The 23,403-nt window shown below is 36.3% G+C and overlaps 1 protein-coding gene across 5 annotated transcripts in view; it reads left to right on the top strand.

Annotated features, from left to right (window-relative positions):
• HMCN1 (hemicentin 1) overlaps nucleotides 1–23,403 on the top strand; it is a 546,437-nt gene that overhangs the window by 512,552 nt on the left and 10,482 nt on the right. For 4 of the 5 annotated variants that reach the window (XM_044942718.2, XM_044942717.2, XM_025285474.3 and 1 more), the window contains 5 exons: nucleotides 6,481–6,594; nucleotides 7,302–7,427; nucleotides 9,921–10,049; nucleotides 11,969–12,319; nucleotides 15,910–16,029. In XM_044942718.2, coding sequence (XP_044798653.2) covers nucleotides 6,481–6,594; nucleotides 7,302–7,427; nucleotides 9,921–10,049; nucleotides 11,969–12,319; nucleotides 15,910–16,029 — 840 coding nt within the window. The remainder of the gene's footprint in view (nucleotides 1–6,480; nucleotides 6,595–7,301; nucleotides 7,428–9,920; nucleotides 10,050–11,968; nucleotides 12,320–15,909; nucleotides 16,030–23,403) is intronic. The other variant, XM_044942719.2, reaches the window with a different exon arrangement.

Raw genomic sequence — 23,403 nt, 5'->3', positions numbered from 1 at the left:
CAATACAGTAAGTGAAATGAAAAATATACTAGAAGAGTAAAAAAATACACTTGACAGAATCAGTACCAGAATAAATGAGGCAGAAGAGCAAGTTAAGTGAATTGGAAGAGAGATTGGTATTGGTGGAAATCACTGCTACAGAACAGAATAAGGAAAAAAGAATGAAAAGAAATGAGAACAGTTTAAGAGTCCTCTCAGACATTAAAGCACCAAAATTCACATTAAAGGGGTCCCAGAAGGAGAAGAGAAAGGTCCTGAGAAAATATCTGAAGAAATAGCCAAAAGCTTCCCTAACATGGGAAAGTAGACATTCAAGTCCTAGAAGCACCGAGTCCCATCCAGGATAAACCCAAGGAGGAAGATGCCAAGACACATATTTATCAAACTGACAAATATTAAAGACCAAAGAGAAAATATTAAAAGCAACAAAGGGAAAGCAGCAAGTAACCTACAAGGGGATCCCCATATGGTTATCATCTGACTTTTCAGCAGAAACTCTGCAGCTTGAAAGGACTGGCATGATATATTTAAAGTGATGAAAGGGAAAAACCTATAAACAAGAATACTCTACCCGGCAAGACTCTCATTCAGATTCAACAGAGAAATCAAAGGTTTTATAGACAAGCAAAAGCTAAGAGAATTTAGCACCACCAAACCAGCTTTACAACAAATGCTGAAGAAACTTCTCTAGGTGGAAAAGAAAAGACCACAACTAAAACAAAAGAAAATTATAAATGGGAAAGTTCATCAGTAAAGTCCAACAAACTGTAAAGATAGAAAATCATTTACAAACAAAAATGGTATCAAACCAGCAATCATGCTGCTGCTGCTGCTAAGTCGCTTCAGTCGTGTCTGACTCTGTGCGACCCCATAGACAGTAACCCACCAGGCTCCTCCGTCCCTGGGATTCTCCAGGCAAGTACACTGGAGTGGGTTGCCATTTGCAATCATGAGGAGAGTACAAATGCAGGATATTGGAAATGCATTTGAAATTAAGACGCCAGCAACTTAAAACAATCTTGTATGTTTATAGACTGCTATATAAAAACCTCATCGTATTAACAGCTGCAAACCAAAAATCTATGATAGATATACACACAAAAAAGAAAGATCAATCCAAGCACAACACCAAAGATAGTTACAAAATCACAATAGAAGAGAACAAAAGAGGAAGGGACCCACAAAAGCAAATCCTAAAGAATTAACAATTTGGCAATAAGAACATACATACTAATAAATACTTTAATCTATATTGTCTAAGAGACCCACTTCATATCTAGAGAATATACAGACAAAGTGAGGGAATGGAAATTAAAAGAAAGCTGGAGTAGTGACAGCCATATCAGACAAAATAGACTTTCAAATAAAGACTGTTACAAAAGACAAAGAAGAATACTACATGATCAAGGGATCAATCCAAAAAGAGATAATAGTTGCAAACATACATGTACCCAACATAGGAGCACCTCAATATATAAGACAAATGCTAACAGCCAGAAAAGTACAAGTCAACAGTAACACAAGAATTGTGGGGGACTTTAATGCCCCACTTACCTCAATGAATGGATCAGAGAAAAAAGTCAATAAGGAAACATAGGCCTTAAAGGACACATTAGACATGATGGCCTTAATTCGTATTTACAGAGCATGTCATCCAAAGGTAGCAGAATACACATTCTTCTCAAGTGCACATGGAACATTTTCCATGATCGATCACATACTGAGCCACAAAGAAAACCCTGATATATTAAATTGAAATTTCTTTTGCAACCACAGCACTATGAAATTAGACATCAACTATTAAAAAAAAAAAAAAAAAAAAAAAACTGCCCAAAACACAAATACATGGAGACTAAATGACCAAAAAAAAAAAAAAAAAAAAAAAAAAAAAAAAAAAAAATGGATCATTGAAGAAATCAAAGAGGAAATCAAAAAAGACTCAGAAAAATGAAAACACAATGATCCAAAAACGTTGGGATGCAGCAAAAGCAGTTTAAGAGAGAAGTTTATAGCAATACAATCTTACCTCAGGAAACAAGAAAAATTTCAAATAAACAACCTACCTAACACCTAGAGCAACTAAAGAAAGAAGAACAAACAAAACCCAAAGTTAGTAGAAGGGAATAAATCATAAAGATCAGAGCAAAAATAAATGAAATACAGACCAAAACAAAAGTAGAAAAGATGAGTTAAACTAAAAGATGTTTCTTTGAAAAAATAAAATTGATAAAGCTTTAGCCAGACTCATCAAAAACAGGGAGAGGACTCAAATCAATAAAATTAGAAATAAAAAAGGAGAAATTACAAATGACACCACAGAAATATGGAGGATTTTAAGAGACTACTACAAACAACTATATGCCAATAAAATGGACAACCTAGAAGAAATGAACATATTCTTAGGAAGGTACAGTCTCCCAAAACTGAATCAGGAATAAATAGAACAGACCATAGCTCAGTTGGTAAAAAATATGCAGGCAATGCAGGAGACTCCATTCAATTCCTGGGTCAGGAAAATCCACTGGAGAAGGGATAGGCTACCCACTCCAGTATTCTTGGGCTTCCCTTGCGGCTCAGCTGGTAAAGAATCTGCCTGCAATGCAGGAGACCTTGGTTCAATCCCTGGTTGGGAAGATCCCTTGGACAAGGGAAAGGCTACCCACTCCAGAATTCTGGCCTGGAGAATTCCATGGACTCTATAGTCCATGGAGTCACAAAGAGTTGGACATGACTGAGTGACTTTCATGAACAGACGAACCATATACCATGATCAAATGGGATTTATCCCGGGGATGCAAGAATGTTTTTAATATCTGCAAATCAATTAGTGTGATATACCACAGTAACAGACTGGAGAATAAAGCCATATGATCATCTCAATATATGCATAAAAACCTTTTGGCAAAAATCAACATCCCTTTATGAAAAAACTCTCCAGAAAGTGGGGATAAAGGGAACTTAACTCAGCATAATAAAAGCCATATGACATACCCACAGCAAACATCATGCTCAATGGAGAAAAGCTGAAAGCCTTTCTTCTAAGATCAGGAACAAGACAAGGATGTCCACTCTCACCACTTTTATTCAATATAATTTGCAAGCTCTAGTCATGGAAGCCAGAGAAGAAAGAAAGAAGAGGAACCCAATTGGAAAAGAAGATGTAAAACTGTCACTCTTTGCAGGTTACATTATACTAAACATAGAAAATACTAAAGGTACTACCAGAAAGCTACTAGAGCTCAAAAATTTATTGGGGAAATTTTCAGGATACAAAACTAATACCCAGAAGTCTGTTGCATTTCTATATACTAACAGCAAAAGATTAGAAAAAATTACAAGTTACTTAAGAATAAATTAAGGAAACAATACCATTTACCATCACAGCAAAAAGATTAAAATGCCTCAGAATAAACCTACCTAAGGAGGTAAAAGATTTGTATTCTGAAAACTACAAGATGCTGATGAAAGAAATCAAAGATGATTCAAGTAAATGGAAAGATATACCATGTTTCTGGATTGAAAAATCAACATTGTCAAAATGACTATACTACCTAATGCAATCTATAGATTCAATGCAGTCACTATCAAACTACCAGTGACATTTTTCACTGAACTAAAACAAAGATTTTTAAATTTGTATGGAAACATAAAAGACCCGAAATAGCCAAAGCAATTCTAAGAAAAATGGAGCTGGTAGAATCAGGCTCCCTAACTTCAGATTATACTACAAAACTACAGTAATCAAAACAGTATGGTACTGCCACAAAAACAGAAATACAGATCAAAAGAACAAGATTGAAAGCCCAGAAATAAACCCCACACACCTACAGCCAATTAATTTATAACAAAGGAGTCTACAATATATAATAGAGAAAAGACAGTCTCTTCAATCGGTTCTGGAAAAACTGGACAGCTGCACATAAAAGAATAAAGTTAGAACATTAACACCAAATACAAAGATAAACTCAATGGATTACAGGCTAAATGTGAGACTGGACACTATAAAACTTAGAGAAAAATGTAAGCAGAATACTCTTTGACATAAATCACAGCAATATATTTTTGGATCCACTTCCTAGAGTAATTGAAATAAAACAAACAAATGGGACCTAATTAAAGTTGAAAGTTTTTGCACATCAAAGGAACCATAAACAAAACAAAAAGATAACCCACAGAATGGGAGAAAATATTTTCAAATGATGCAACTGACAAGGGATTGATATGCAAACTGCTCATGTAGCTCAATATGAAAAAGCAAACAACCCAGTCAAAAAATGAGCAGAAGATCTAAATAGACATTTCTTCAGAGACATACAGATAGCCAAAAAAGCACATGAAAAGATGCTCAACATGACTATTAGAGATATGCAAATCAAAACTACAATGAGGTATCCCCTCATACCAGTCAGGATGGCCACCATTAAAAAGCCTACAAATAATAAATGCTGGAGAGGGTACAGAGAAAAGGGAATACTCCAACTGTTAGCAGGAATATAAATTGGTACAGCCACTATGGAGAACAGTATGGAGGTTCCCTAAAAAAAACTAAAAATTGAACTACCATATGATCCACCAATTCCACTCCTGGGCGTATATCTGGAGAAAATAATAATTTGAAAAAACACATGCCCCCCAGTGTTCACTGCAGCATTATTTACAGTAGCTAAGACATTGTAGCAACCTAAATGTCCATCTATACATGAATGGATAAAGATGTGGTACATATATATGATGGAATATTACACACTCATAAAAAGAATGAAATACTGTCATTTGCAGCAACATAGATTATCATACAAAGTAAATAAACTAGAGAAAGACAAATATTATTTGATATCACAAATATATTTGATTATACATTTGATCTAAAAAGATGATACAAGTGAGCTCATTTACAAAGCAACCAGACCCACAGACACAGAAAACAAATTCATGGTTACCAAAGGGGAGAGGTGGGAGGAAGAGATAAATGAGGAATCTGGGATAAAGATACACACAGTACTATATAGGCTTCCCACGTGGTATAGAGTCCTCCTGCCAATGCAGGAGACATAAGAGATGCAGGTTTGATCCCTGGGTCAGGAAGATCCCCTGGAGTAGGAAATGGCAATCCTTTCCAGTATTCATGCCTGGGCAATACTAGGGACAGAGGAGCCTGGCATGCTAAGGTCCATAGGGTCACAAAGAGTTGGACACGACTGAAGTGACTTAGCACACATGCACATATATAATAGAAATAATCAACAAAGACTTACTGTATAATACAGGAAGCACTACTCAATATTCTGTAATAAGCTATATGGGACAATAATGGATATATGTATATATGTAACTGAACCACTTTACTATACACCTGAAACTAACCAACATTATAAATCAACTATAGCCCAATACAAGATAAAAATATAACTTAAAAGATGTTAACACATTTGTGCATTTATATGACATGTACAGATTTTGAAAGATTAAATGAGAAGATTTGAAATAGAAAATAAGAACAAAATAAAGACACTGGAAATCTCAAATTTAGGAATGTAAGATGAGAACACGAAGACCCTAAAATATGTTTTGTTCTTCTAAGGGTTTGGAATAAGACAGTAGAGAAGTGGCAGGAGCTTGAGGTGAGTATAGACCTGAGAGAGGGACTCTGTTGAGAAAGGAAAGGTTTGATTATGGCTACAGGGTTATAGGAAAGATGACAGTAAGGATGAAGAGCTTTAAGAACATATGAGAGGAGGAAATGCTTGGTGGACCACAGTTCTTATCTTAGTGAGGAAGGAGAAGACAGACCACAGAGATCAAAAGCTCAAGTAGAGGAACTTTTCTTAAATGGAAGTAGTCGTCTCCCTTTTTCTGGGAACAGAAGGAATGAAAAAAGAGAAGGTACAAAACACAAGCACATACGTGTCAGCTGGGGGAATTCACACCTGCACTTTTTTTTCCATTACACTGTGACCCAGATGATGTTCACAAAGATTAACTTGGCAATGACTACAGATGAGGATAAAAGCTAAAGGTGCTGCAGTCATCTGAGCACAAGGTGGTAAAGACCAGCATCAGACTGATAACAGCAAAAATCCGGAAGAAAGTTCGAATTTCAAAAGATGTTGCAGAAGACCCTAATTTTATTATTAGTTATTTTTAGTACTTCATTCTGTCAGCTATGTTCCAGGGCTGAAAGTTCCTAAAAACAGGAGTGGGAGCCATATAGTAAGCAAAATAGTTCAACTACAGAAGTATTGCATCAACATAGCTCTGAAGCAATAGCAAATGTCAATCTTGGGATAGTGTTGAAGAGAGAAACCCTCACTAGCAGTTAATTCTATCAATTATCTAGCAGATCCCTTGAGAACAATTAGATTGGATTCTTTTTAGGGAAGATCTTAAACATAATATCGATCAAAGATCACTAAAATATTAAACATTTGGGATAAGCTAACCTGTTTTCTAACAGCATGTAATGAAAGTTCTATTTAACAGATATTAATGAATGTCAAGAATCCAGCCCCTGTCACCACCGCTGTTTCAATGCCATAGGAAGTTTTCACTGTGGATGTGAACCTGGGTATCAGCTCAAAGGCAGAAAATGTGTGGGTAAGGCAAGGGCTATGAATTCAAAGCAGTGACATCTTTGTAATGTCTTAATGCTGTCTGATCTAATCTATGTGTTGTGTCTGATATAGAGCACCGTTTATGTGATCTATGCAAAAACAAAAAGAAACAAATGCTATACTTTACAGGTTTCACTTTCCAATTTTAAAACCATTTTTAACATGTTCTCTATTATATTTCCATTTTTTCACAAAACCATGATATATGTGTGTATATAGTTATATATGGGCTTCCCTGGTGGCTCAGACAATAAAGAATCTGCCTGCAATGCAGGAAACCCAGGTTTGATCCCTAGGTCTGGAAGATCTCTTGGAGAAGGGAATAGCTACCCACTCCAGTATTCTGCCTGGAGAATTCCATGGACAGAGGAGCCTGGTGGGCTATAGTTCACGAGGTCACGAAGAGCTGGACACAACTCAGCAATTAAATATACATATAATTTTTATTTTTCTAGGAGGGGGAAATGTTTTGGCATGGCTTCCATCTATGTGATGTAATATTTTTTATTTTTATCATTATGTTCTAAAATAAAGCGTGTTACATACCTTGATGGATTTAAACACTTCAACCTTATACCATGATTATATAATCATCTATATTATTTATCCTTAAAATTCAAAGGCATATTTTTATGAAAAAGTGGAAGAAATCACTTTCTCAATCTGCATTATCTTTGTTCTTTTATCAAGATATAAATGAGTGTAGACAGAATGTATGCAGACCAGATCAGCACTGCAAGAACACTCGCGGTGGCTATAAATGCATTGATCTCTGTCCAAACGGAATGACCAAGGCAGAAAACGGAACCTGCATTGGTGAGTGTCTGGCTATTTCAGTGACTGAGATCCATTTACTGTCAACAAGCCAAGTAAGGCATCCTTGTTTAAAACTCATGATTAGAATAAATTTCATGCAACAAATAAATATCTTTTTCTATAGGTTTTTTACTACCAACTTCTTGTATGGTTAAGCTCTGAAGTCCCAGCATCATGACTATACCAGGAAATGAAAGCTCACCCAAGAAACTTAGACCATTTTGAGCTCCCATGAATTACACAATTGATTTATATAGTTTAATATCCACATACAGTAATATTATCTCACACAATTTCTAATATGAAATTTAGCATATATTTAATAATTTCATTGGAGGGGTTAAGAAAAACTTGTGCTTGTAGAGACTTATTGAAAGTTCAAAAGATAATTATTTTATAACTAACTGTTCATTAAATGTTAAATCAATAACCAGACAGTGAAGTAAATTATATTTCTCCCTAAGTTTGTTCTTTGTGTGCCTATTCTGTGCTAGTCTGCCATAGTTGACAGAACTGTGAGCTTCACGATTTACAGAACTGAAGCAGATAGCATTCCTGTTCTCATGTACTTAAAATCGCCTGGGATAGATCAGCCAACTCCACTTGCCTCACCAAAAGAAAAAAAAAAACAGTAATATAAGATGAAATGCCATAAAAAGTACAAGTAGGACTTCCCTGATGGTCTAGTGGATAAGAATTCATATTCCAAAGCAGGAGACCCAGGTTCAATCCCTGGTCCAGGAAGCTTCCACATGCCTCTGGGCAGCTAAGTCCATGTACCACAACTACTGAGCCCTCGCGCTGCAGGTACTGAAGCTGATGCGCCCTAAAGCCTGTGCTCCGCAATGAAAGAAGCCATTACAATGAGAGCCTGCACACCAGAACCAGAGCAGCTTCCGCTTCCCCCCATTGCAATGAGAAGCCGCACACCAGAACCAGAGCAGCTTCCGCTTCCCCCCATTGCAATGAGAGCCCGCACACCAGAACCAGAGCCGCTTCCGCTTCCCACAGTCAGAGAAAGCCCGTGCACAGCAACGAAGACGGCACAGCCAAAAAGTAAAGAAAGTTTATTAAAAAAAAAAAAAGAGGTACAGATAAAATTGTGTAAGAGTACTCAAAAGAGTGTTCATATCTAATAGGAGTGACTAACAGCCATGTCATGGAAGTGATCATATTTAAATTATCCTCGAATGGGATGTCAATATGTGGAGGTGATAGTAAAAGGAAAGAAAAATGGCCCTGTGTGAGGGGGAAGGAGCTGGAGTTAGGGAGAACATGTTAAAATTCATCCTCCTCAACAGCTATCTGACCTTGAACAAGTCTTGAAATGACACAGAAATTTGAGTTTCTGTTGAGAAACACAGAGGTTTCTCATTTTAAAAATGGGGGGAAAAAGAATTTCAAAATGAAACATTTATTAATAAAGTTAAAATATGCCTTGGATTTGTTTCAAAATAGTGTAAGAGAGAGGGGAGATTGTAGATATCAATGAAGGAGTAGTGACCACTTGTTGGTCTTTGTTGAGATATAAGGAGATTTAGTATAATTTTTTTTAAATGGGAGAGTGGACTATCAGATTGCAAAGACTGTTTTCAGCAATATGGATATAGGTTAATGTTTTTCTAAATTCCTACAAATAGTAGCCAATTCATAGCATCATATACAGTTATGTGTAACTGTATTTTTAAGAATATTGACTCTAGTTATGTATAAAATTAATTAGAAATAAGCTGAAAGATGAAAAGACTGTTTAAGAAGCTATAGCAAAAATATAGCTACATGAAAATGGAAAACGGGGATACATGGCTTAGTTCGAAGGAAGAAGAATTACTCAGTCTTGGAAGTTTAGGGAATAAATTAAAGATAACTCTGATGTTTACAGTTTGGGGAAAACAGAATGCTGTTATCATAAATGAGAGTAATGATGAGTAATGATACTCTGAACCATGCAGAGTTTGAAGTTCTAGTAAAATATGGCGATGGAGATGACCAGCTAGCAGCTAGAAATCTGAGTCTGTAGATAAGAAGCAGTGTGGTACTACCGCTCTAGATCTACATCAGGAAGCTCATTAGAGTCAATAGTATAAATACAATGGCAAAAGGAGGAGGGGGTATAGAGAAGGAAAGAGAAAGCTGAGAACAAAACTCTATCCATAGTAGGGAGCAGAAAGAGGAAAAGAAGCCAATTAACAAGTGACCTGGAGGAGGGTATGGCAACCCACTCCAGTATTCTTACCTGGAGCATCCCCATGGACAGAGGAGCCTGGCTGGCTACAGACCATGGGGTCACAAAGAGTCGGACACAACTGAGCAACTAAGCTTTCTAATAAGTGACAGAGCTGGGACTTGAACCCAGCTTTTCTGACTGCAGGGTTCAATCACATGGTAAGAAATGCAACATTCTAAACAATTTAAAATGTTCATTTTAAATATAGTGACCTCAGGTTTTGAAAGAGGAAATGTTATTGCTTTTTATTGCCTCCATGTTCATAGATGTTGATGAGTGTAAAGATGGGACCCATCAGTGCAGATATAACCAGATATGTGAGAATACGAGAGGCAGCTATCGTTGTGTGTGTCCAAGAGGGTACCGGTCTCAAGGACTTGGAAGACCCTGTTTGGGTAAGTTAACAGAAACTCTTATCGAGTTAATAAAACTGTTAATGTAATTACCCACCCCTACCAACTTGATTAGGACCACTGTATTTTCAAATGCTTTCTTGCTACATTTAGAAGAGTAAGTTGGTTTAAGTAATCCATTACACAGTTTGAATTACTTCTTAGAGACTTCATATTGAGTTCAACTTACACTGACTTTCAAGTGGTAATAATAACTACTTACAGAATGCTTACTATAAACTACACATATCAAAGTGAGGTGTGGTATAATTACCATGACAACTTAATTATGAAGATTATCTCATTGATTGTCTCGCTATGCACATGATATGTTTGTATAGATACATTTTATTTGAATGTGAAGTATATTTGTATGTACTATGAGGGTTTAGTTATGAGGGATTAAAATGTGAATACATTTTAAGTGAATTGGTAATTAGCACTTTATCTACCATATATTTAGCACATGCTATATACCATTCCCGGTGCTAAGAATCTCATTTAATTCTTCCAATTGCCTATTTGTTTCCATCTTAGTTATAATTGAGTGTAAAGTAAGGCAGGTAGATAGAAAATATCTTCAAGAAGGTAACATTATGCTTTTTTAAAATTAACACATTTATAATCAAGAAACTGACCTATAAAATATTCTACCTCAATATTTACATTTACATGCAGCAAAAAAAAATTGTGTTGAGCTTTTAATTACTGGCTTCTGGTTTGCATGCTATTATACTTTTTAAATTAGATACCTTGGTTATCTATCTAAGAGACAACCTGTCCTTATAGCCACAAAGAGACAAGCCTGTCCTGTCTTTATAGTGAATTCTTCCATAAAAATTCAGTACTGTCTTTATGTAGTTCCTAGCATAGTACTTTGTGCATAGCAAATGTTTATAGTAGTATCATTATTATGGACTCTTTTAAAATAAATACTGTTTAATAGAAATGCATGTCATTTTAGTCTTCTATTTAGGTATTGTAATTTATATATAATTTAACATTTTGATCAGTTATTACAGTGACCTAGCAGAATGAAATATGTTCAGCTGTTCACTTGTTTGACTTGAAGCTGAATGTCAGCAATTGGGCTGGGGGATAAATTTGTAAAGAAGGTAGGGCCATTGCCTTAAAGAGATTAAAAATGCTAATTTTAACTTTTGCCTACTGAAGTAATTATTAAAGCAAAATTTACTACTTTATTGTAGTTATTTATGTTGTTTTCTTTCATGGCACTTTGGTAATGAATTAAAGAATTTGGTTTTGATCTCTGGTATTTATTCACTTTATAAGAAGTATTGTGAGTACATACTCTGTGTTGATCTAGGAAAGAAGGATAGCTTTCATTTTTGAACTTTGTGAGTTTCTTAGGAAGAATGATTTTGAGTCACTTTCTTCTTTTTAATTTTTGTTAAGAAAATGTGTTAGCATGATTATTCATGAGTAATTATTGATTCGAAAGAAAAAAGGAAAATAAAACTGACTGTAGTTGTACCAATATTCCTGCATCTGAAACTTGTAATTATATGAAAGATTAGAAGCACTAAGTGATCAAAAATATAATTAAACTCTAGAGATATGATTGCATTCTTCAACAGCAAAAGTAAGATCTATATTCGCTTTGAACTCTAGTTTTTCTGGGTTCAAGACCACATTTTCCATTGTAATCCTGTTTGTTTCTACTGTAAAGCAGTGTTTAGGGAGAATCATAGAATCTCTCTATATAGTTATATCTTAATGATGAAAGCTTTTTCAAAAGTTTACAGCAGTTGAAAAATTACTGTATTCCCAGCTTTGGAAGGTAACATAATGTTTTCAGTTTGTTTCACAGACTGATTCTTTATTCCTGTGTTTTCTGTGTGTATATGTGTGTATGTTGTGTTTTTTTTTTCTCTTTTTTATGTATCATGGCACACGAGCAGATATTAATGAATGTGAACAAATGCCTAAGCCTTGTGCATATCAGTGCTTCAACACCCCTGGCAGCTTCAAGTGTATCTGTCCACCAGGACAACATTTGTTAGGGGACGGGAAATCTTGCGCTGGACTGGAGAGGCTGCCAAATTATGGCACTCAGTACAGTAGCTATAACCTTGCACGCTTCTCCCCCATGAGAAACAACTATCAACCTCAACAGCATTACAGACAGTACTCACATCTCTACAGCTCCTACTCAGAGTATAGGAACAGCAGAACATCTCTCTCCAGGACTAGAAGGACTATTAGGAAAACTTGCCCCGAAGGCTCTGAGGCGAGCCTTGACACATGTGTAGGTAAATGTCAGCCATATTCCATTTCCTTTCTGTGGGTTCTCTTATGGACCAAAGTCTGAGCATATGTATAGCACCCGTGAGAGTCTGGGTGCAGTGAACTATACCTGATTTCAGATATGGGATGACTCAACGCTTCAAGACATTTACTCTGGCACCTACACCAATAGCCAGTTTTCTCAAATGAGTACTGTATTTACATGTGTACATTCTGATAATTTATTGTTTTATGTTGGCAATTTCTCTTTTAATTGACCCTGATAGTGTTACTAAATTTAATGCTATATAGAAGTGCAGTGCAGTGGCATTCAGAATATGGTTTTTTAAAAAAAGAGAATATGCATATTACCACCGTAATACAGTACTAGCAGATTATGGTTTTGCCTGACGGATGCTAAAGCAGTGGGTTTAAAGGGAAACTCTCTGCTACTGTGTCAACTGCTTGCTCTGTATGAACACACAACACTGCCCTGACATAGTCCCACACTGCCCGTGGAGCTTCTCTGTTCTTATTTTGTGTATATGTGAGTCACTGAAAAGATAGTGTAAGTCAGGACAAAACTTTTTTCCATTGTTCTAAATTGTGTGCTTTCAGTACCTTTAAATTTACAAGTCTGTAACTTAATTTGTTTACAAAAGTGAAGTGTAATTTCCAACTCCAGAATAAAGACCCTGTCTTCAGTTAAACTGCAAACAATTCCATCTGTTGTTCAAATAATTCAATTTTCTGTGAGTATCCACAGTTTGCATGTCATGGAACTATACACTGAGAGGAATTAGCAAGCACAAATGAGCCCTACAGTTTGGTCGAAGAAATGAGAAAACAAGAAAGAAAGGGAGCGGGGAGGGAAGAGGGGAAAGAATGAAATTCTGTTTAAATTTGAAGACCCCTATGCCAACCTCATGGTATTGCATTTTTCTTAGGTATTGTATGCTTCATTTATTCTCTCCCAAATGTGCTCTCTGTTAAACATTTCTTTTAAGTATTTAAAAAATACCATCTGACTTCAATTTTTGTCATTTCTCTTTCTGCCATTCTCCAAGTCCTGTTCCTGCATCATAGTCTTTGACATGTGTCCTTTGTCACTGTTAGGTGGACTCAGCTTCTCACATCACCTCCCCTCTGCTGGACCTTCAAACCCTCGAGATCCTTACACTTTCAAACCTTTATCCTTTAGCCCCAGATGTTCCCAGAACTTTTCTATCTGGCTGTCTTGAAGTACCTAAAGCTTAATACGATGTGTATGGAATCTTCTACCTGTGATTATCCTCCCTGAACTGTGGACAGTGCTCGTTTCTTTTACTTCTTGAATGTGAAACATTCATACATTCATTAACAACTCTCAACATTTTTCCACATATGGTCAAATACTACTTAATTATTAATACTAAGCCTGTGGACTCTACTGTTCTTGGCAGTATATCAAACATCGCTCTCAGCCTGCTTCAAACTGTTCTTATTGGGTTTTTTTTTCATTGGTAATTTTTTATGCCCACAATTTTGACCTATTTACTAGTGAAACTTTTTACTTTCCGTAGAATTAACATCTAACGTTTCTTTTTTCTAAGTTTCTTCCAAATAGTCATTCCCACTGAGAAGTTTTCATATCCTATTAACATCCCACTGTCTGCCTTTGTTTCAGACAACTCTTTTCTTCTACACCAAAAATCTTTGCTTATGCTTTCATAAATGAGGGAAACAATATTCCCCACACCATACACCATCTAGTTGATTTCTAAATCATCTGAAGGTCCAAGTCATTTTAAGAAAGTGTCCTTGATTGGTAACCATGTCTCCTTTTCTCTATCACAATCTATGCCCTGTAATTTCATCAGTAAAGTCTTATGAATGTTTTCTTTGTCTCTGTGTTTATATTACACTAACATATTTATGTGAATTACATTCCCAAAACAATCTACTGTGTAAGGCAGTTACTACTTCAGAGTGAGGACCCGTCTTGGAGAATCTAAAGTTAACTTCTATAACTAGTTAATTACTGGATATTTAAGTTTTATTGGGGACCACTGAATAGGCTTAGAAATATTTCTTAAAATACAGTGAATATTTTATGGTGTTTGTACTAATAGAGACATTCACACTATGACTGCAGACAGCTTTGAAATTATGTAACAAACAACTTGCAGTAAACACCAAATGTCTTTCTTTAATTAACCATCTGGGATAGACAGATTACAAAAGATTCAGATTAACACCATGGCATTTTGTTAGACTTGGGCTAAAATTTAGCTTTTTAAGGAATTTATTCCAAAGCTTATTAGGGAAAATGAATGATACATTGCTTCTGAACATAGAAATCACACTTAGGGCCACTTTAAACTACTTGGAGTTCAACATGATTTACATTTCTGTTGTTATTTTTGTTAAAGCAGATTATAAAGGGAAAATGTTAAAATAACTCAAGTGCAGCTGTGAATGCTTTGGGTAACTAAAATGGGGCACAAACAATGACAAATATTTGATGAGTATTTGTCATTAACAGAATGAATCATTGCAGTTATAATCTGAGCATCTGCAGAATGAACAGGTTCTTTTTTGCTCTGAGTCATCTCCAAGTTTTCACTTTCTCTTCCCTTCACTTCCAGCCCACAGCCCTACTGCCCCCATTTCATACCATCTTCTCCTCCTTCTTCTAACACTGGTTGGCAGATTTTACTATTAGGCAAAACACAGTTGGGACAGTAAATCTAGGCCTCTCAAATCCCATCCCTGATTCTGAAAGCAAATAGCAATTAATTTTAAACTATCTTTCTATCTGTCCTTTTTATTACTGTTTTCTTAATTTTGTTTAGTGATAGCAGGTAGATTAGCTCTTTATAGTTCATAAAATGTTTGTATCTTATTATATTTGCACCTTCCAACAAACCTGTGAGAAGTAAGGAGATTGTGTCTATGACTCCTCTTGGCAGAAGAATCAACTGAGATCTTGAGAAGTGGCTGGCCCAAAGTAACACAGCAACTATGTATATGTAGTTGTCATTAGTGAAATACTTTATAATTGTATAAGCTGGATAAATACTCCTATTGCAAAGATAAAACCACCTCCACTAAATGATACCTGCATATGGGAAAGTTACACATGGCTGGAGAGAGAGAGAGGCAACTAAAGTTTAAATAAAATAGAAAAGAATATTTGTTTTTCTAGTTAATAGAAACTTTATCTTTTAGGTAAATTCTGTTTGTCAAGAGTTTAGCACTTTAGTAGTTTGAGATCTTGCACAGTTCTCTTTCATCCGTTGTTCTAATCTTAATGCCGTCTATGGGGTCGCACAGAATCGGACACGACTGAAGCAACTTAGCAGTAGCAGCAGCAACATTGAAATTGGCTAGGTTGGGGTTTCAGCTCAAATACATTTATACACAAAAGAGATGTTCATATTTTATAATATAGGACAGCTTATATTGGACTCCATTAAAAACAGACCCTGATATGAAACCACTTTGAGCATTTTTAAACACGAGTATAAAATCACTAAGATGTTTACTGTATGTCAAAAGCTTGTTTATAGTTGATTCTGTCACAGTTTCTGCCTTTGTTTTGTGTACTTACATATTCTGCTTTCTTTCTGCACAGATATTAATGAATGTGAAAATACAGACACCTGCCAGCATGAGTGTAAAAACACCTTTGGGAGCTATCAGTGTATCTGTCCACCTGGCTATCGGCTCATGCTAAATGGAAAGACATGTCAAGGTGAGAAAACTTTGGCACATTTACTGCTGCAACTTAACTTAAAACCAATATAGCATAGTGTGAGAAATGTCTTTTTTTTGAATAATTATTCTTCTAGTTGATTCCTTTCCCTTCACATTCCTATGGGTCAGACTTATCTTTAATCATTGCTTTTGCAAGCAGGAAAAGCAGAAGGAGGCAATTAAGCAAAGGAAAACTTGAGAAACATTTTTGGTGTGGTCTTAGAAGGCGGCACAGGAATGCCTAAACCAGTTCATATCATATATATTTAAAACTAAAAGGAACTAGACCTCTTCAGACATGTTTTACAATCCAGCTAAGAAGAAAGGAGAAATAGGATGAATGCTCAGTAAATGGACTTCAGTATTAGGCATTATTTTATACTTTGTTTTAGTGATCAGTGAGTAATTGATTAACTCATTCATTCTTTGAATCAAATGATGAATACCAATCATTTTCTAGAAATTATGGATGCAGTAGGTTAAAACAGGTGAATAATGTACACTATTTCCTTTATGATCTTAGAGTCTAGTGGATACAGACATGCAAACAAATGCTTAATCAACATACAAAGTTCTATTACTAGGTGTTACAGCGGAGTTTTAGACAATATGTAGTGATGGTAGAAAAAAAAAATCAATCTCAATTGTACCCTCTTCACACAAAAATGTGAAAGGAGCATTGATTTTGATGAAATGTAGTATGTTGCAATGTATACTTAAAGAAAAAATGTATGAATTTACATAAATCGTCAAAATCTAAGAAACTAATTCTATGGACCAAAAAAAAAAACCTAAGAATATTATATAGGTCTTTAAAAGCTCTGAATTTTATTCATCTCTGTCCTGTATGAAAGACTTTCCTTTACAAAACATTTGCTAGGATGCAGCTCATGGAAATGTGTTCTGGAAGCAAGAACTGGATGGACAGTAGCTTCACCTGGGTTACTATTAGCCTCCCCACTCTTACTTACCCCATTCACCCAATATACTCCCTCAGAGCCCCCACTGATCATGTGAATGCAATAATAAACTCTGCTCCAGTCATCCTTCACCAAACATTTATGAAAAGCTTGCCCTAGGAAGAACATTTTACTAAGTTTTGAAATACTGGAATAACGTATCTACATTATAGTTTTACATTTTTCTGAAACAACTGTTAGCTCATTTTAATCAGCACTATAGCTTTGTCAAGAACAATAATTCAGACCCATTCTAGAGATGATAAAACCAATTCTCAGAGTGATTATGTGAGTCTCAGTGTCCTATAACCATCAAGAACAAGGGCAGGACTGGATCACACATTTCACGATGTTTAATGGTCCTTAGTTTCTCCTGTGATGCTGTGAACACCAGTGTCCTTGTAGTGTGGCAGCAGAGAGATGTAGGAGCACTTACATTGTCCATATCTTACAACCTTCTCCAGCTCTTCACCCCAAGAATCCTTCTGAAGGGAGGCAGTGTACAACACTACCATTACTCTCTCTACAGGTGCACCAGGTACCGAGGAAGGAAGGGGATAGATACTGAAGCATTTGGAATAACCTAGTGGACTGCAAACTCCTTAGCCAGATTTTTAAGGGTTATATTATGTCATATTCTCATTAGAGGATTTTTTCTCCTTTAAATTATGCCAGTATGTTTTTTTAGTTGCCCTTTTCACTAATTCAGTTCAAAACATTTTTCCACTTTCACTTGTGCTCCAGAGAGTGGAAAATAATGTGCACAAATCAGAAACAGGCATCAGCTAAAATGTTTGCAATTTAAGCAAGTTACATATTTTTGTGATTTTATAAAAGGACATGAGAGAAAACAATTACAACCTTTAAAGAAGTCTCCACTCTAAAGAATAACTTGGAGTCTTTTATGGCTTTAGAAAGTGTCTGAGGCATTTATGAGGAGCAAAAGACTACGTTTCATTCCCAGATGAATTTTTGAAGCTTTATACATTAGTGTTAGAGATATCAATAATAAAAGGGATATTAAAGTGAACTTGACATTGAACATTGACAGAAACTAATCAAAAGTAGAAGTCATCAGATTGCAAAATGAAAACCAAAAACATGACCAAGTATAGTTTTCCCCAAAAGCAGAGAGGAGAAACTGAAAATTTTGTATGCTAATGTTAAACCCCACTAATCTAATTCCAGTCCCAAAGAAGGGCAATGCCAAAAATGTTCAAACAACTGCACAAGTGCACTCATTTCACATGCTAGCAAGGTAATGCTAAAAATCCTTCAAGCTAGGCTTCAATAGTACATGAACTGAGAACTTCCAGATATACAAACTGGATTTAGAAAAGGCAGAGAAACCAGAGATCAAACTGCCAATATCTGTTGGATCATAGAAAAAGCAAGAGAATTCCAGGAAAAAAAATCTACTTCTGTTTCACTGACTATGCTAAAGCCTTTGACTGTGTGGATCTTGGCAAACTATGGAAAATTCTTAAAGAGGTGGGAATACCAGACCACCTTACCTGCCCCTGAGAAACCTGTATGCAGGTCAAGAAGCAACAGTTAGAACTGGACATGGAACAATGGACTGGTTACAAATTGGGAAAGGATTATGTCAGGGCTGAATATTATCACCCTGCTATTATTTATATGCAGAGTACATCATGTGAAATGCCAGTCTGGGTGAATCACAGGCTAGAATCAAGATTGTCAGGAGAAAATACCAGTAAGCTTAGATATGCAGATGATGCCACCCTTATGGCAGAAAGTGAAGAGGAGCTAAAGAGCCTCTTGATGAAGATGAAAAAGGAGAGTGAAAGTGGGCTTAACACTCGAACAATCAAAATCTTTTTTTTTTTTTAATTTATTTGTTTTATTTGGAGTATAATTACAATATTGTATTGGTTCTGCCACACATCAACATGAATCTGCCATGGGTGTACACATGTTCCCCATCCTAAACGCCCCTCCCACCTCCCTCCCTGTACCATCCCTCTGGGTTGTTCCAGTGCACCAGCCCCAAGCATCCTGTATCAATAAAAATCTTAAGATCATGGCATCTGGTCCCATCACTTCATGGCAAATAGATGGGGAAACAAAGGAAACAGTGATAGATTTTATTTTCTCAGGCTCCAAAATCACTGTGGACAATGACTGCAGCCATGAAATTAAAAGACACTTGCTCCTTGGAAGAAAAGCTATGACAAACCTAGACAGAGTATTAAAAATCAGATATCACTTTGTTAACAAAGGCCCACATAGTCAAAGCTATGGTTTTTCCAGTAGTCATGTATGGATGTGAGAGTTGGACCATAAGAAGGCTGAGCACTGAGGAACTGATGCTTTTGATCTGTGGTGTTGGAGAAGACTCTTGAGAGTCCCGTGGACTTCAAGGAGATCCAACCAGTCAATCCTACAGGAAATCAGTCCTGAATATTCTTTGGAAGAACTGAGGCTGAAGCCCCAATACTTTGGCCACCTGATGCAAAGAGCCAACTCTTTGGAAAAGACCCTGATGCTGGGAGAGACTGAAGGCAGGAGGAGAAGGTGACAACAGAGGATGAGATGGTTGGATGGCATCATGAACTCAATGAACATAAATTTGAGCAAGCTTCAGGATATGGTGAAGGACAGGGAAATCATGGGGTTGCAAAGAGTAGAACACAACTGAGTGACTGAACAACAATCTAATTCTAAAAGTGTAAAAATACTCTATGTTGGCATTGCCTTCAAAATGAAATCTATCCAAGTTTTTAAGAAGCAATTCATGTCTACTGAGAATCTGAATTACTTTATATTCTCTATAAGTCAAATGTTTATTCTGAATTACTTTTTTTAATGCAGCCAGAAGCATTTGGTTAAATGCATTCATATATTCTAAAGCTGTTCCTGTGAAAGTTTTTCAACTGATCTTGGTATACTTTTCTTGTAGAATAATATTTGTTATGAAAAGCCTATAATTTTTGATCACAATAATTTTTAAATAATATTTTGTAATTTTATATAATATTATATACAATTATTTAAATTAACCTTATGATATGTTATATAATTATATAATATCTTACAAAAACCAGACACTACCACACTGTCAGGTAACAAAAGATAGCCTGATTGCTCCACCTTTTCTGGCTACTTTTTTTTATGACTAGTGACTAAAATGAGTGAACAAAGTGAGCAGATTGAATGCCTTAAAGATACTTACTCCTGAAGAGATAGTGATAGAAGACAAAGAAGGGTTACTTTCTTAGAAGCTCAAATACTTTTTGAAAGCTCTTCTATGGGAAGTGTATATTATTATGGAGCTAGGGACAAACACTTTGTATATTAGATTCTGATATTCGATATATTCATATTCAGCCAATGGAAATATGTGATGAGGTAGCTGTTCTTACTGTGTATAAATGTGTATCTAGATTCTGGCCTTCAAGCCACCATTTTCATAGACCCTAACAGTCCACTGGCCCCATGTTTATGTATGAGTTCACTATAAAAATTAAAGCTAAAATGAAATTTGGAATATGGATGGGAAGGGAATGGGATTTTTTTATGATAGCAAAGGCAAATTTCTTTCACATTTTCCTAAAGGGCTTTTCACTTCATTCTGAGACAATTTCATTTTGTCAAGGAGATAGAACACTTCCAACAGATAAAAATCATAATTGGAAGTTGGTTTGCAGAGTCAAAAGGCAAGATTTAAGATTTAACTGAAATAAAACATGTTTCTGTTTCATTCCTGGAGGAAAACTAATTCTATTGTAAAAGGAGTAGTAGAAAGCACGTTATGTCATCAAGTCCCAGCTCTACCCACCAGAGGGCAGACACCAGAAGCAAAAAAACTACAATCCAGCAGAACCAAGTCCAGAAATGCAGATCAGAACCTACCCTAGAACCACCTGGTCCCTGGCCCTTTGGTGACAAAAGGGGAGTGTACTGCTGGGACACAGAGGACATCCCCCATGGAAGCCACTTCTCCAAGGTCAAGAAACATAACTAACCTTCCGCATACATAAAAACAGAAATCTATACAAGGACTTCCTGGTGGTACTGTGGATAGGAATCCACCTACCAATGCAGGGAACACGGGTTTGGTCCGTGGTCCAGAAAGATTCTGCATGCCATGGAGCAGCTAAGCCCATGTGCCACAACTACTGAAGCCTGCAGATTCTAGGGCCCACGAGCCGCAACTGCTGAGCTCGTGTGCTGCAGCTCCTGAAGCCCATGTGCCTAGAGCCTGTGCTCTGCAATAAGAGAAGCCACCACAATGAGAAGCCCTATGCACCAAGCTAGAGAGTAGCCCCCACTCTCTGCAACTTGAGAAAGCCTGCACACACCGATGAAGACCCAGGGCAACCAAAGATATTTTTAAAAATAAAAAAGAAAGAAAGAAAAATCCTGGTGAAAGGAGATAACAGAGGATTATGTTCTAGACAAAGAACAAGATAAACCCCCAGAACAACTAAGTGACATGGAGATAAGCAATCTACCTGAGAAAGAGTTTAGAGTAATGATTGTAAAGATGACCCAAAAATGCAGGTAAAGAATGGATGCATGGTGCAAAAACCTGTAAGAAATTTTTAGCAAAGAGTTAGAAAATACAAAGAACAGCCAAAAAGTTGAAGAATACAATAACTGAAGTGAAAACACCCTAGAAGGAATCAATAGCTAAATAAATGAGGCAGAAGAATGGATAGGTGAGCTGGAAGACAGAATGGTAGAAGTCAGTACTGCAAAACAGAATAAAGAAAAAAATGAGAAGAAATGAGGGCAGTTTGAGAGACCTCTGGGACAATGTCAAATGCACCAACACTTCCATTATAGAGCTCCCAGAAGGAGAAAGGGGAGAGAAAGGGCCTGAGACGATATTTGAAGAGATAATAACTGAAAACTTTCCTAATGTGCAAAAGGAGACAGTAACCCAAGCCCAGGAAGTGCAAAAACTACCATAGAGGATCAACTCAAGGAGGAACATGCCCACACACATAGTAGTCAAACTGACAGAAAATATTAAAAGCAACAAATAACATATAAGGGACCCCCATAAGGCTATTGTCTGATTTTTCAGCTGAAACTCTGGCTAGAGGAGAGTGGCACATTATATTTAAAGTGATGAAAGTGAAAAACCTACAAGCAAGATTACTTTACCCAGCAAGACTCATTCACATTTTGACAGAGAAATCTAAAGCTTTACAGACAAGCAAAAGCCAAAGGAACTCATTACCACCAAACCAGCTTTACAAAAAATGCTAAAGGAATTGCTCTAGACAGAAAAGAAAAGTCTACAACTAGAAACAAGCAAATTAGGAAATGGGAAAGCTCATTGGTAAAGGCAAACCTACCCAAAATGTAGGAAATCATCCACATTCAAATATGATATTGAAACCAGTAATCATGAGAGGAGGAGAGTAAAACTTCAGGATACTTGAAGTGCATTTGAAATTAAGAAATCAGCAACTTAAAACAATTGTATGTATACCTAGACTGCTGTATCAAAACCTCAAGGCAACTGCAAATCAACTCTGTAATAAGTATATACAAAAAAGAAAAAGGGGAGGGAGGAGCCAAGATGGCGGAGGAGTAGGACGAGGAGAACACTTTCTCCCCCACAAATTCATCAAAAGAGCATTTAAACGTCGAGTAAATTCCACAAAACAACTTCTGAATGCCGGCAGAGGACATCAGGCACCCAGAAAAGCAGCCCAACTCTTCGAAAGGAGGTAGGAAAAAATATAAAAGACAAAAAAGAAAAAGAAATCCAAACACTGAACGTAGCCATCAAATCACAAGAGAACAAAAGGGGGGGAAAAATGACCTTCAAAGGCAAACCCAAAAGAATTAACAAAATGGCAATAAGAACATACATAGATAACCATCTTAAATGTAAATGGATTAAATGCCTGAGCCAAAAGACATAGATACAAATGAATGAACGGGTGCAAAAACAACACCCATATATATGCTGCTGAAGAGACCCATTTCAGATCTAGATGCCATGAAGACAAAGGGAATGGTTTAAGAGATTCCATGTATATAGAAATCAAAAGAAAGCTGGAGTAGCAACAGTCATATCAGACAAAATAGGCTTTAAAATAAACACTTTACAAGAGACAAAGAAGTATACTATATAATGATCAAGGAATCAATCCAAGAAGAGAGCAATTGTAAATATACATGCACCCATAGGATACACAATCGGACACATAGGAACACAATGCAGGAAATCCTCCACATTTAAATATGCTATTGAAACCAGTAATCATGAGAGAAGGAGATTAAAAATTCAGGATACTTGAAGTGCATGTGAAATTAAGAAATCAGCAACTTAAAATAATTGTGTGTATACCTAGACTGCTATATCAAAATCTCATATTCAAGGCAGTTTAATAGACATAAAAGGAGAAATTAACAGTAACACAATACTA

This window comes from Bubalus bubalis, chromosome 5 (assembly GCF_019923935.1).
Source record: "Bubalus bubalis isolate 160015118507 breed Murrah chromosome 5, NDDB_SH_1, whole genome shotgun sequence".
In the NCBI taxonomy this organism is placed as follows: domain Eukaryota; kingdom Metazoa; phylum Chordata; class Mammalia; order Artiodactyla; family Bovidae; genus Bubalus; species Bubalus bubalis.
Note: the sequence above shows the minus strand (reverse complement) of the source record. Positions and strands in the feature narration are given on the sequence as shown.